Below are 15,045 nucleotides of genomic sequence, written 5' to 3'. Positions count from 1 at the left end.
TCATCTTATTCAGATACTTTTCAATATCACAGTAAAGCACAGTGGAATACATTTTTCTCTTTTCATGACGTCACTAAAGGTTAAATCTGATATACATAGGAAAGATTTTAATTGAAAAACATATTCACCACATATATCTTCTAGGCCATTTTTCTACACATTTTTCATTACAGTACTAGTATTTTGGCAAATAATATTTATAAAAATAATATAATAATAATAAATCATTTATTCTGTCTTAGACATTAATAATACCAATTTCCTGTCATAGGAACAATTATTTACCTATGTATGTTTTCAATCTTATATTTTGTTAATTGTTTATACAACATTTAGACATTTGACTCACAAAAACAATTCATCAATCAATTATAGTCATAAATACAATAATTAGAGAACTAGAGAAGATGCTTCTAAATGATTTTTTTTTTAAATTTTCCATTAGAGTTAAATTTTGTTCAGCGAGCTCTGCTGTAGAAAGAAAAGGCTGTGCTGTATAGTCTGATGTTTTCATTTATAAGCATAAGACCACACGTTCTACCAGTGGTTTGAACAATGAACAATACTGGTCAACTGGAGTACATGCCTGCAAAGAGTACTTCAATCATAAAAGTCATTATGTTTATCAGGAGGTGACTTATCGACTCAAGACATGACTATCTTAAGTTGACAGAATAGTTAATATTGTTAATAGATAAACTTTCTTGAGCTAAAAAAAAATCAGATCTTTTGACAGTATAGGTTGTGATGAGATGATTTATACAAATGTTTACTATCAAAGAATATAAAGTGTCAATTATATAATATTTGTTACTTATAAATTTGTTATAAGCATAGAAATCACTGGACGTTTCAATGTAGAATATATAATATTCAAGTATTGTAAAGTTTAAGTATTGTAAATTTCAGGAAATGTTGTTAAATTTCAAGCATTCATTCAAGCACAAATTGTGATATTAATACAAAAGGAAAAAGAGATAATACTTACAATGGAAAGACTGGAATTTGGCAAAAGCATATGAGCAGAAGGATAAGATATGTACAGCCGATATATGCACTGTACATGCTGTCAATCTCTTTGGAATACTGTAAAAAAGAACAAGTTAAGAATAATTTAAATAATTGATCAGAAGATGCTGTGATTCAAACTCATCATTTTATTACAATGGACTGTTTTACAAGGCCACATCAATCATCAGCTCTGAATGTAGCCATAAAATACAGTAACAGAGTAGCAAAATAGTAATATATGCAAATGTATACTAGGAGTTGAAACTGTAGAAATGATATATACAAGTTGGATTCAACAAAAAGATAAGTAAGATATTTAAAACAGACGTTCCAACCAAGTTAACAATTTTGTGAGGTTTACATATTGTACAACAAATTTGATACATTTTATCAAAAGGATTTGACATGTTTTAAAGAATTTGGTGCGTTTTAAATTCACCACAAATTATATCATGCAATCAGGAATTCAATTTTTACCAGAGGTGCGTCATATATTTTAGCAACCAATCGGATGTAAACATGGGTTTGAAAAATGTTTTTTATCTAAAACTAACATTTCTGGAGATTTTGTTAATATTCAGGAGATTGGGAGAAGAAAACAATGCCTTGCCTTTATTTCCAGTTCAGGTTTGCGGAATGTTAAAGTAATTCTTTTTACGTGATCTGAACGTAATCTGTCAATGCTCCTGGCATCAATAGCTCGTCCTAAAAACTCATCTACTTCATCTTCAGGGTTGCTCTTTGTTTGTTCCTCTTCAAGACCAAGTCTAAATATATGAATTGAGCATTTAAAGGACACATACTGCATATTGACATTTGGGCATGCTCAGTCCGAGTTTACAAATTCCCATTTTTTCAGCCTTTTAGTAAACTATTGAAGCTTCTGTGTGATACAGTTTCCTAATGCTTCCGTCCTATTAAATATAACTGCATGAGATGAGATTCCCCCTTTCCATTCTTTTTTTTTTGTCTTTGTACTATGATTATTTATGTATAAAGAAAGACTGCAGTGCGAAAAATACTTTGTTTGTCTTTACCAATGGAACAATCCATTAAGTTTTGAATCCAGATTCGAGTGATTTGTTGTCGCACGTACCAAAATAGGTTATTGAATATAATGTGACGCACAATCCTCCAATCAAATGACAGGTATCTTACTAAGCGATTACTACTTTATGCTAACAACAAAATTGAGTAGCATATTACTGATTTATCAAAAAGAAGGAACACTTGAAATCACATATTGTACAAAATATAATCAATATAACAAAAATTGTTTTCTTTTGTTAAATTGAAGTAATTTTGATGATTTAAGAAGAAGTAAACTAAACAATCAATATACTGTACTGTTTTACAATTAGCATTTATTTTAAGTTATTTTAGGGAGAAGTCTTGATACGTGAACTAAATAATAAAATGAACACTTTACTAGTGTCAAATCCTGTAATGTAAAATAATCAAACCTGGCATTTACCGTGGGCATTGTTAATTAATGAGCATCTAAACCGAACTAGGAGTTGATTGGAAATGAACAACCTAGGTAGCAGAGGGAAGTCAATTTTAGAGTTTAAATCTCTGTGTGGTACTGTACATTTACCCTTTACAAAAACACTAGCAAAATGATCCTGCATTTTAATAATGTTTATGAACAATCTGAGGATCTATTAAAGCACACTTGATTGCTAATGATATACACTATACAAAAATAGTTTTAAAATACCAGTAAAAACAAAGATATTAGACACATCACTTTACGTTGATGAACAATTGTTTAATTATAGGTAATTCTTTTTTCATTTTTATTTGTTTATATGTTTTATGATGTGTCTTTATGAAAGAATCTTGCAAAACAGATCATTTTATATCCTGTAAAGGTAATGAGTGATGACTAAACAAATGATTGAATAAAAGAAAAAAGAATAACAAATTATGTTCTTGCTACCGGCCATGTGCAATAGTGTTTTCATTTAGTTCAAAATGTTTTAATCCATTTTTAATCAAAATTGTTCTTGAATATCAACTTACTTTTGGTGTATATTTTTTTCTCTGGTTTCTCCATGCGTTTCCTTGCCTGCAGAAGGCAGGAATAAAAACGGTCTGTCCGAATCCCAAGCTCCAAGCTGTTTTGTAGCTTTGTCTGGCTTTGGTTTTTCAGAATTCACATTGTTTAATGACTTTAAAAAAACAAAATTAGATTATAAAAGTTTTTAGTTTGTGTACAAATGTCTAGTTGGAGAAAGTCTTTAGTTTGTGTACAAATGTCTAGTTGGAGAAAGTCTATAGATTGTGGAAATCTCTAGTTGGAGAAAGTCTTTAGTTAGAAGAAATCTCTAGTTGGAGAAAGTCTTTAGTTTGTGAAAATCTCTAGTTGTAGAAAGTCTTTAGTTTGTGGAAATCTCTAGTTGGAGAAAGTCTTTAGTTTGTGGAAATCTCTAGTTGGAGAAAGTCTTTAGTTTGTGTAAATCTCTAGTTGGAGAAAGTCTTTAGTTTGTGGAAATCTCTAGTTGGAGAAAGTCTTTAGTTTGTGAAAATCTCTAGTTGTAGAAAGTCTTTAGTTTGTGGAAATCTCTAGTTGGAGAAAGTCTTTAGTTTGTGGAAATCTCTAGTTGGAGAAAGTCTTTAGTTTGTGGAAATCTCTAGTTGGAGAAAGTCTTTAGTTCTAGAAAATCTTAGTAAGTGTGAGTCTTCAGGGATGCCTGTTGTTTTTTGAAATCTATATATATATATATATATATTTACCACTCTGGGATGTTTTGGTTTGATAAGCCATGTGTTGATATTGTGATCTCTTAGGTAGCTGTTTCGGTCCATTCCGTGACCTGGTTCAACTTCGTAATCTCCGTTCAAATAATCCTTAGTAACGTCTGTGATATGTACACGCCTACAATAAAAAAAGTGATGACAATTTTTAATGTACAATGAATCGCATAGACAGCACATAATGTACCCAATTGGCATATAAAATTAATATCTTTGTGGCCAAATGACATGCTTGTGAATGAAGCACTGTTCAATTCCAACCTTTTTGTTCACCATCTATAGTACTACTCTACTCTATCAAAATTTGAGATTTAATAGCCCAGACTCTCAACATTAAATCAATGTGAGGAGATGGCACTATTCTCTATAGAACAGTTCTGTATGTTAAAACATTAAAACTATAATATCTCTATGGTTATAAGTGTTTTGTATTTGTTTTGATCTTTCAACTCATAATAATATTCATTATTGTATATTATCGTCAATGACAATTCATTTCCGCAACGATACTTGCTGGGTTATGTATCTTCTTTTCTAATTTAGATAATTGATTTATCCATCAGTATAATTATGTGATAGAAGCTTCCATCTTATTTCTCTTAATTACATTTTAAATTAAATGGACAATACTTCATATTTCTACTATCTAATTTGACAATGGCCTTCAATTTATTTAATATCTGTATTAAATCCACAAACTGCTATGCTAAAAAAAAAATTGTTGTTAGCTTCGCTCTATAGATACTGAATGATTTTCTATTAAAATATACTGCTTTAGGATTTTAAATAAAAGGATACCGTATTTATTTGAATAAATGTCTCGCTTTGAATAAACACTTCCCTCGAATAAAGGCCTCCCATAAAACACCATTTGGAATAGATGATTGATTGCCATGGTCTACAATTTACCAAGCATTTTGATAAAATTTGTACTATATTTTGTCAATTCTTTAATTCTGTTGTATTTGTTCATATCTACGGGGTATTTATTTGATTATACATGCTACCATATTACACTCAAAATAATAAACACCTGCTCAGATTAAACGCCTCCCTCAAATAAACGCACATTATTAAAACCAATGCATTGTTTTCACTTGTAAACAACATAAAAACATTGTTGCTATTGCGGTAATAAACTGATTGTAAAATGGTAAAAACAACAATAAATCATTCAGGAATAATACATATATTTGTTAGGCCTAATATTAATTATTCATAATGATTACATAATAAATCCAAGTTTCATTTATTAGCAGATAATGCTCCACAGATCACTTCACATTTTAATTTGCCAGTCAAGACAAACACATACATTAGCGACCAAATGCACTAGCCACTACTCAACACACTACTCAGTGATACATCACTATTGACCACTCAAGATGCAATTAGGACACTAAGACTTTTTAGAATATTACTAAATCTACGCTGATTATCTTTAAGCACAACCACGCAACAGCAAAACACGACAACTAATACGCTTGTATAAAGCGGTAGAAGTTTTAATACTAAAAGTAACCTGATTAAACCGTCGGCAAATGTAAAACGTGAAAACTCAAAGGATAGAATCATTCGTGTTCAACAAACTTTCTTAAGGAATTTTCGGTGATGGCATTTATTTCATGTTTACTTATTTCAAATGATTGAGATAATAGTAATGGAAAAAAGATTATTCACTTTAATACGGACGATTTCTATATTAACAATCTGAAGTGGATTGAATCATTACACTCAAAAATTGAGATTAAATAGCACTGGCTTACCAATTCCACAGTCCAGGGTTCAATTCCTGGCCATGCCATTAAATATCAGAGTTTTATAATAAACTCTAAAATAGAATTTATAGTTTTCAAAGCATAAATGACAATCTTCGATACTAATCAATTAAAAAAGGCCTTGGGTTAAAAGTTATGAAGACATTTAAAGTTATTTTATTGTCGTATAATTTTTCAGTTTTAAATTTAAAAACAAAATCAATATACCTCATGTGTCAAGTATAAATAGTCATGGTATGATGTAAATTTATCATTATGGCCTCAAACAACAAAAATGAAGAATGCATTTGCTAGCTAGAGCTACGTATAGTGTTTACTCTATCATTTTGGATTGTGGGAATCAGTGACAAAACCATTTTCGAGAATACTATTTTGAGCAAATTGTTTGCATAATTCAACTGATTTTTAAGTAAAAAATTATCATTCAATATTATTTGCTTAGGTAAATTGTCAGCATAAGGAAAGGTAAGCACCCTAAACGAGGACACCTCTAGTTCAATAATATTAATAAAATCTTACCCTGACAAACCCCCAGCTTCCATTGTGTTGGCCAAAGTCACATCATTTGACCAAACATCAAACTGCCACTTTCGTAGACCTAGCACGCCACAATGTACACGTCCACTGTGGATGCCTACACGCATGTTCACGTTTACCTTAGTCACGTCTCTCACAACCCTGTAAAAAGATAATTTAATTTTAATCAAAATATATAATATACAAAAATTTAATTAATATTGAACAATAATTTAAGATTTTTTAATTATATTTAGATTATACTTGACTCACCTTCACTGGGTATAACATAAGTAAGATATAGCATGTGCTTCTCAAAAGAAATTTCATACAAAGCAGTGCTTGAATTTAAAAGGTAGGCCTAAGTTTGAATCTAATCAACATAAATTGACACTGCAATCTGTATAAAAGCTAGAATACTAGAATATTTTCTAGGAAACTGGACAAATTTGCATTAATATGCAAAATAATTTTACCCTCTAACGCAGGTTAAAAACTGATATATAAAAAGAAAAGAAACATTTAGAAGCAGAAGATTATAAATGTTGAAATATTGTTTCAAAAAATGATGGCATTTTTGGAGGATGCATCCTACTTTTTTTTCATTTCAAACTAGCTAACATTAACATTGTGAAAGAAATGATTATCAATGCATTTTATAGCTAAACATTTATATTAACAGAATACGAAAACTATATGTACATAGCCTATAGCTCATACGTGTTGTACATATCACATTGCAAAATGAAATGAGGATAGTAATAACTATGTGTTACTTACCCTATAGCATCAATCATATCTAGGCCCATTTCAACGCAGCAATGTGAATGGTCTGACCTAGCTTCAGGCAGTCCTGACACGCAGTAGTAGCAGTCTCCAAGAATCTTGATTCGAAGACAATGATTTTCCTAAGTGGAAGAAATAAGTTTTACCACAATAATATGAATTTCCTATATCTAGTAACCTTCAAAGGAGTGGGATGAATTAACCATACAATGTAGAGGAAGAGGGTTAAGTAATCCAGTACAGAAAACCTCCTGTAACAGAGCGGGAGAAGTGTTATCTTCAAAGGAGGTTAGCTATACTCGGTAATCTTCAAAAAAGCAAGAGAGATCTTAAGAGGTTTGCTATACCCATACAAAGTAGAGGGATGGTGGTTGAGTAATCAAGCAACCATATAAAAGAGGAGTAGGAAAAAGTAAATATATACAAAGTAGAGGGAGATGGTTGGGTAATCCAGTAAAAAGAAGAGGGAAGTTGGCTATACCCTTAACAGTACAAAGGAGCTGGAAAAGTGTTGATACCAAGTAACTTTAAAAGGAGCTGGAGAAGAATTGGTTAAACCCAGTAATATTCAATGGTTGACTATACCCAGTGATCATACAAATTAGAGGGTAATTCCAAAGAATATGGGATCATGTACCCCTGGATATATTATTCATAAACTTTTTATTTTTCTTATGTTATCGATGTACTGTAATGTTCCATTGAACTAGAATGTCCCCTGGACACAAGGCTACACCAGTTTAGGTTTTACTATGTATCTATAATGTTCCTTTAACAATGGTTTATGTCTTGCTAAAACATTATAATTTGTAGGGCATTCTGAACTTCATTATAGCCGGAAACAAATACAAAATTGTTTCTTAATAAAAATCAAAATGCTGAATTACTTTTAATGACGCCAACCAGACAAGTAACGAGGCAATTCCAAAGGTTAGTAGCTATAAGAATTCCACGGTTGACACGCATTTAGCGCACTGAAAATACTCTTGAAGCTATAGGCTTAAGTCGGCGGTAATTAAGACAGCAGGAGTCATTAAAGTGTCCAGTCACGTAGTACTTCTAAGCATACTTTAAATTAATAAAATCAACTCTTAATTTTAGGATCATTGCAGACTAAAGTATAATAAGTTCTTTTACTCAATCTTCATCCTTAAATCCAGAATAATTTTGTTGGAAAGCCAGGCAGAGGGTGATTATTGCCAAAACAAATCAAACAGGGTGTCAGAGGTTACCTGAACACGTAAAGAGTGCTACACAATTAAAAAATAATAATAATAAAATTGAACATGAGCAAACCAACTCAACATCATTATTTATTAGAAATGGTAAAAAAAAGTAGTATAGACTGTGAATAAACAATACCAAACATTTTGGGTGAGTTCAATGTGTCTAGTATCAGGAGAGTTGATAATTATAAAACTTAAAATTTGACTTTTTTTTTTTAAATGGTATTTGTTGAAATATTTTTAGTATGATGGTCAGTTAAATAACGCACTAGACTAGAAAAATGGTAAATTTAACCAGGGTAACTTTACCCAAGGTCATTGGTAAGTTTGACCATTGTTCGTACTTGGTGAATTTCTTGCAGTAAGTTTTACCATGGCAACATTAAAAACTATAAATGACTCGCATGGTGATGATCATGTGTTCACGTCACACATTCCCATTGGACTTTTAGTCAGCATGGTTGTTTAACCGAGACCATGGTAAGCTCTTCTGGGTAGGCAATGGACGGTAAAAGTAACCATTGGACTTGGTTAATTTAACTGTAGCCAGTGTTCGGATTGAAATTTTCTTGTTCAAATAACCGGTGAACAAATTGCGATCAAGGTTTAACAGAGGAATTACTATGCGCAGTATAATTTCTTATTTAATTTCACATAGAATACATATTAATATTAGGTTTTAAGGTACTTTTCCAAATTATTTCACACACTTAAACCGAAATGCTAAAATCAATTAAAGAGGAAGACAAAGGAGTATATTTCTTAGAGTATGAAACCCTTCAATCAAAGATGCTCTGAAGATGTTTAATTTCCTTTTACTTGAAGAAAACAAAGAATTGAATTTGTGTAAATCGATAGAAGTCAGAAGGGCATGAACAGGAAACATGTGGTTTAATGAAAGTTATCATCAATTTGTAGTGCCTATACTAATTGTGTATATACTTCAATTTGACCATTTTGTACAAAACAGTGAGTAGACATGTCCAAGCTCCACAATCACTTATAAACATCTTTTAAAGGGATGGACTGACAAACATATGATCAGTAATTAATGTTGCTAATTGAAAAAATGATGGTATTGTATATTAAAACAAGATTTCTAACTGAAATTGTTGATAAACTTCTATTTATTATTAGAATGCATGGTATTCAAAACTTTTATATCACAGAGATGAATTTAAAATAAAAAATTGTTATATTTTTTATTTAGAAAAAAGGAATTACACAAACCAGAAGTAATTTTTGTGTGTACTGCTTTCTGAGTGGCGAGCAAATTAAAGATGTGCCTCCAAAAACATTAAAGATTAATAAAAAAAAGACTTTAAATAGGCATTTTTGCAGTTTTAATAAAGGTAATCACTTCCATAGAAAAAAAAACAGAAAAAAATAATGTTTTCACTTACAAAAATACAAAATAAACAGTTCAATTCAACCAAATACCTATTGATTTCGATTTGTTTGTGTTAAATTACAGTTTTTCAGGTAACTAATTGTTTTTTCGATCCACTTTTTGGTCAAAGTAAATAAATATGTTGTGACATTTAAATGGCATATTCAACAAAAAGTGTTTTCAGGGGGACAATGTATCTTTAACTTGAAAAGTATGTAATTCATTGAAAGCCCTTCAGGGCAACGGTTTGGAATATAAAAAATAACTATTAAAATGTACTGATTGTAGTTTTACCTGCGCTAAACAGTCGAAACGTGCAAAGAGCTCGTTTAGAATCTTGACAAGTTCTTGAGCGGTACACTGTGATGAGAGTTTAGTAAAGCCTTCAATGTCAGCAAAAAGAATACTGAAACAATCAAATAAACAGGATTATTTCATAGTTTAACTTACAATTGTATTGTAACCTAAATTTAATTATGAATTAAACATATCAATAAGAGGTTGCAAGGTACCAATGCTGCACAGGTTAAATTATAATAATAGTTCTAATAGTTCATTCTTATATATAGTGCATATAAGCAAGCTCTCAATGCGCTGCACATTATTACCCCGGGCATTTTCCAAACAGGTATGGAAAATACAATAATAATGCAGATAGTAATCAGCGCCAAGTTGTGTCTTGATCTAACCAGTACTCATTTTATACACCTGGGTGGAGAGAGGCAAATGTAAGTAAAGTGTCTTGCTTAAGGATACAAGCAATGCGGTGGGAGATAGATTTAAACCACGACCTCACAATCAATAATCCAACGTCCAACACACTGTGCCACACGCCTTCACAAATTATATAAGAATTATGAACAGATAAAACCACAGTTATACTGTACCCATGCTTAATTGTTATAAGGAGTCATGTTTACAAAGTGTTTTGCACATTTTAATAAACACTTTCAAAATTAGTATTTTCAATCAAACTGTGTCTAGTCTACTGCAGTAAGTGCAGATTAGGTCGAATCATAATTTGTAGCATGCCACTGCACTGCGGCAAACAGTAACAATTAACTACATTATTATCATTATGCAGCAATGATATTACTTCTACTGTATACAGGGAATTCACTGCAGTTGAATGTAACAATGCATTGACATACTGCAGCAACTGCATTGAATTTAATTAAACTTACTGAAAAATGACTGTAGTGCGCAATTAACTGTAGTGCCAATGGCGTAATATTTTAGGAAACCTAAGTGGCCCTCCAAGTTCCAATGCTGGAGGCGGGGGGAACAACTGGATTCACCCCTAATGAACATATATACAACTCTATCAGTTTTTTTTTCACATTTACATATGAATGACTTGAATATGGTCATTCCTTACAGTATACTCATAGATCATTCTGTAAATCATTTAGCAATTTACCTGTTTCATCCCAAGAGAATAATTACTGTCTCTGTAACTAATTACTTACATTTAATTTGTGTTCAGCTCAGATTGGTATATTACATTTAAATCATAACAAAATAACATTTATAATTATTATAACAGTATATAGATAGTAAACTTTAATGTAAATTGTGTATTTTATATTCCCAAGTGTATAATTATTATTATATTATATTTAAATCCAAGTTAACGAGCAATCTCCTTTAATGGTAAATATTCTTAATCCAATTGTCTAATCACTGGAATGATTAAGAGTGTATAAAAGAGACATTCTGACAGATCAAAATTAGAAAGCGAATCTAGTATTTGAGAAATGGTGTAGAGAAGGCTAGAAACAATTTTGATCTACGCTCTTCCAAGTATAGCTTTCTTTACAAAACAGAGAAAATAAGCGTTGTTACAAGGGATAGACAATGACCAATTCAGGCTACAACTGGTCTAAGTATACTGCACAGCTTTTAAGGTGGACTTTATGTGGTGCAGGGGCATTAAAACTAGTGGTCCAGTGTGTACACATGTGGCTTACAGTAGTACATCTTTTGGAAATTACGTCTGTATGCTGGTCCATCTCAGCCCCACCGCCGTGGACCAACAATTGAGCAAAATTTAATATGCCAGTTGTATGACAATATGAATATTGTCCACACTTGTGCGCAACTGTGCCCAATTAGGCTGAGAGACATGTTATTCCAACACATTTACATTATTTAAAACAAAGGTGCCTTTAATCACAACAAAATGTAACTAAACATACGTCAACTATAAAAGAGTTTTAAAAATATGTTTACAATCAAGTCATTAACAAAATTAAATTACCTAACATCGTTATGACACTGGATGTATATCTTATGAAACTGAACACACTCTTTGTCGATTGCAATGTCCGCTTTCATCTCCATGGCAACATGACGCGGTAACACAGACAGAAGTAAACGTTCCTGCAATTAGAAGAAGTAAGTGAAAAATAATTGAATTATAATACTTGAAAATTGAAACATTTTATGATTCATGATATTATTAATTTCAATTCAATTATCATTTAATTTTTAAAGCTCACGTTCTATATTATATTATATGTTTTATTATTTAAAATTTTAAACAAAATCAACTTAAAGTGCACAGAATTATTAATAATTTAACTGAGGATTGATAAGCGTGAACTGATGGGGAATAAAAAGTGAAAAAAGGGTGAAAAATGTTACCATTCTTTTTTAAGCTTTTAATATAGTATAATAATACTTGATTGGGTAAAAATAAAAATCTTGAAGTTTAATCAAAACACCAAAAAGTGTAAAATTCAAGTTATATTATATCATATGATAAAATATTTTGGTATAGCATTTATTTTTCAGATTTTTGTTCAATAGTGCCCTCTTTATTTACAACATTTGTGTACAAAACTAGAGAAATTTTACTGGTAAAAAGTGCTTATTTAAACAAAATATGTAAAACTATAACAAAAACCTCAAAAATTATGAAAAAGTGGATTTTTTCTGAAAAAAAAGTGTGATGTGCCTAATGATATGACATGATCATGTCCATATATGGGCACATCACATTTATTTGTCACATAAAGTTTGATAGTGTAAACAGAGCTTTACCTGTTGTTGATTTTCACGTGATGTTGTCAACCTTGCCTTGATACATCTTCTTGTTTCTAAAAATGCCTGACGTTGAGCAACCTCCGTAGGATAGTGTGTGAAGACTCCCGCCAAATTTACAGCCAAGAATAAGATTGTGTTAGATAAGATCTAAAAAAAGCATCAATATAAAAAATATGTTTATGTATGTATGTATTCTATACAAGACATAAATAGAAAATAAACTTTACAATATTGCATGTCTCATATGTGTAAAATAAGTTCCAAAAATGGTCAATCCATCATTTCAGGGGTGTCAATTAATTATTAGGAACTTTTTCGATTTGCACGTCCACTATGTCGACCGATACCTCATGACGTAATTTTTTATGCGCATTTGCTAGTTGACTAGCACGTCAACTGCCAAATTTTAGAGATTGTTTAGTGGAATTTTGACCTTCCCTCTCTGACTGTGTACTAGTGGACGTTTGACGTCATATCCATATCTGACAGCACCAGACGACTACAGCCTATGTGGACGTGAACGATGAAATTACACAATTTTTATAAAATTAATTAAAAATTTGGATCCTTTTAAATAAACATTTTTTTTAATGATCTAAGTTTGTTGTGAGGTTAAATTCAATAAACATGATATCCATATTGATACACTTAAAATAGCACAAGTAATGTTATTAAAGCATAAACTGCTACGAAAATATACAGTACTTGCAAATAGATCAATTTAAATCTAATAATTTATTTAATGTCTGTCAACTATAAATTATACTATATACTAATAGATAGTCAATTAAATATTTATTCATTATAAAAAAAATGACAGGTGATAGTTAATGTTTGAAACTACGCTTACCAAACTGACAAAGTCCATTTATCTAAATTATATATGAACATATACTGCATATTTGATCAGAAAATGTTATCATTATCGACTATAGATATGGCAAGCAGGTTGTAACAAATCTAAAATGTATCGGTTTGATTATTCTGAATACTATGATAGCGGAATCTTGAAAACAATTACTTAACAATAATAGACGTTCCAACCCTCCCAATTTCTCCGGGAGCCTCGCGAAATTAGCTAAAAAAAATTTTGTTTGTAACGTTGCACTCATAAGAAATTCATTATTATATAGTTGATGATTAATGAGATTGTATTTCCTATATCTCATCAGGAAACACAATGAACTGATAACGGACAATAGGTTGTAGGCTACTCAATGAGGACTTGTCATACAAAAGGATATTTTTGATACATGACCATGCTTACAAACCACTTGATGAAATACTGTAGGAAGGTTTAAAAAGAAAGTCAAATTATAATGCTATTCTGCTGCATCCTCTGGAAGGTGGGAAACAAACAAGATATTGGGATCGAAAATATTTTAAACTGTAACACTGAAATCTGAATACAAATAATTAATTTAATTGTAATGTCTTTTTTTTTTCTTTATTTTTAATCATATAAAAAAAAACCATAATATACTGTACTTATTAAAAGCACTGACGATAAAGATTTGTTTACGATGTATCAAACTAAAACAAGTTTTATAAAGTTCCTCCAATAATTATTTTAGAGAAGCCAGAGTTGATCTTTTTTTCACTTATAGTTAACCAATACTTTTACTAACAGTACATTTATTGTGCATGCTATCTAAGATTATAGTTCTATCTATGATAGTTTCTGCAATCTTTTGTGTAAGAAATAATATTGTTTGAGCAATTACTTTGGAGGACAACAATGGGAATAAATTGACTTTTTCAGTTACTTTTTTGTGTTTTTAACATAAATTAAATTACTGTGTTTGCTGTATAAAATTAATTTTGAATATTATGAAATGAAAAGCATCTCTAATTCATCCACGAAGCACATTTTTGTTTCTAATCTAAATATGAGATAAAACAGTAGTTTAATTATTCTTTTGTCATCTGTAGTTTTTTGTTAATTTTATTCATGTACTGAAATGTTTATATTATTGTTTTTAAATTGTATATTTTGATGTATTATATTTTCTGTCAGCACAAGCTTTGCTTTTTTAAATTTATGCCTCCTTCATGTTTGCATATTGCAAGAATATATTTTGTGTTTGTTTATGAATGAAGGAAATAAATGTTATTTTGATTGATTGAAAAGAAAAACATCTTTCTGCATGTTCTCTCTATGTACAGAAGATAGATAGGGAGACAGTTTCCATACATTTGCTCCAAATTCCCAATTTTCCTTTCCACAAATCCTACTTTCTATATCCTGAATTAATATTTAATTCAATTCTAATTTTATCTCTATTGCAGCCTAGTACAAGCTGATAACTTTAGTGATAATATCATCAAACAAAAATTGCACAAATATCAAAAGTACCGATGACACATTTATGAGATCAATACTATAATCAAACTGAAGTAGATAAACAAGTTTTATCTATTATTTGCATTACTCTTCTGCCTCATAATCTCCATCTGTTATATTACACATTATCAATGTAAATATAAAATAATACATTTTGTTTTTATAGCCGGATCCAAGGTTTTTGTG

General features: G+C 30.6%; 1 protein-coding gene across 1 annotated transcript in view; it reads right to left on the bottom strand.

Moving 5' to 3' along the window:
- LOC144841402 (adenylate cyclase type 5-like) overlaps nucleotides 1-15,045 on the bottom strand; it is a 37,499-nt gene that overhangs the window by 9,718 nt on the left and 12,736 nt on the right. Inside the window, exons 3-11 of the mRNA XM_078697727.1 lie at nucleotides 12,513-12,662; nucleotides 11,728-11,849; nucleotides 9,762-9,873; nucleotides 6,846-6,973; nucleotides 6,069-6,227; nucleotides 3,751-3,892; nucleotides 3,037-3,185; nucleotides 1,622-1,778; nucleotides 989-1,086 (exon numbers count right to left, since the gene is read on the bottom strand). Of these exons, the coding sequence (XP_078553853.1) occupies nucleotides 989-1,086; nucleotides 1,622-1,778; nucleotides 3,037-3,185; nucleotides 3,751-3,892; nucleotides 6,069-6,227; nucleotides 6,846-6,973; nucleotides 9,762-9,873; nucleotides 11,728-11,849; nucleotides 12,513-12,662 (1,217 nt within the window). The remainder of the gene's footprint in view (nucleotides 1-988; nucleotides 1,087-1,621; nucleotides 1,779-3,036; nucleotides 3,186-3,750; nucleotides 3,893-6,068; nucleotides 6,228-6,845; nucleotides 6,974-9,761; nucleotides 9,874-11,727; nucleotides 11,850-12,512; nucleotides 12,663-15,045) is intronic.

This window comes from Antedon bifida, chromosome 4, assembly GCF_963402885.1.
Source record: "Antedon bifida chromosome 4, ecAntBifi1.1, whole genome shotgun sequence".
NCBI classification, from domain to species: domain Eukaryota; kingdom Metazoa; phylum Echinodermata; class Crinoidea; order Comatulida; family Antedonidae; genus Antedon; species Antedon bifida.
The sequence above is the reverse complement of the archived record's forward strand: the minus strand, read 5'-3'. Positions and strand labels throughout refer to the sequence as shown.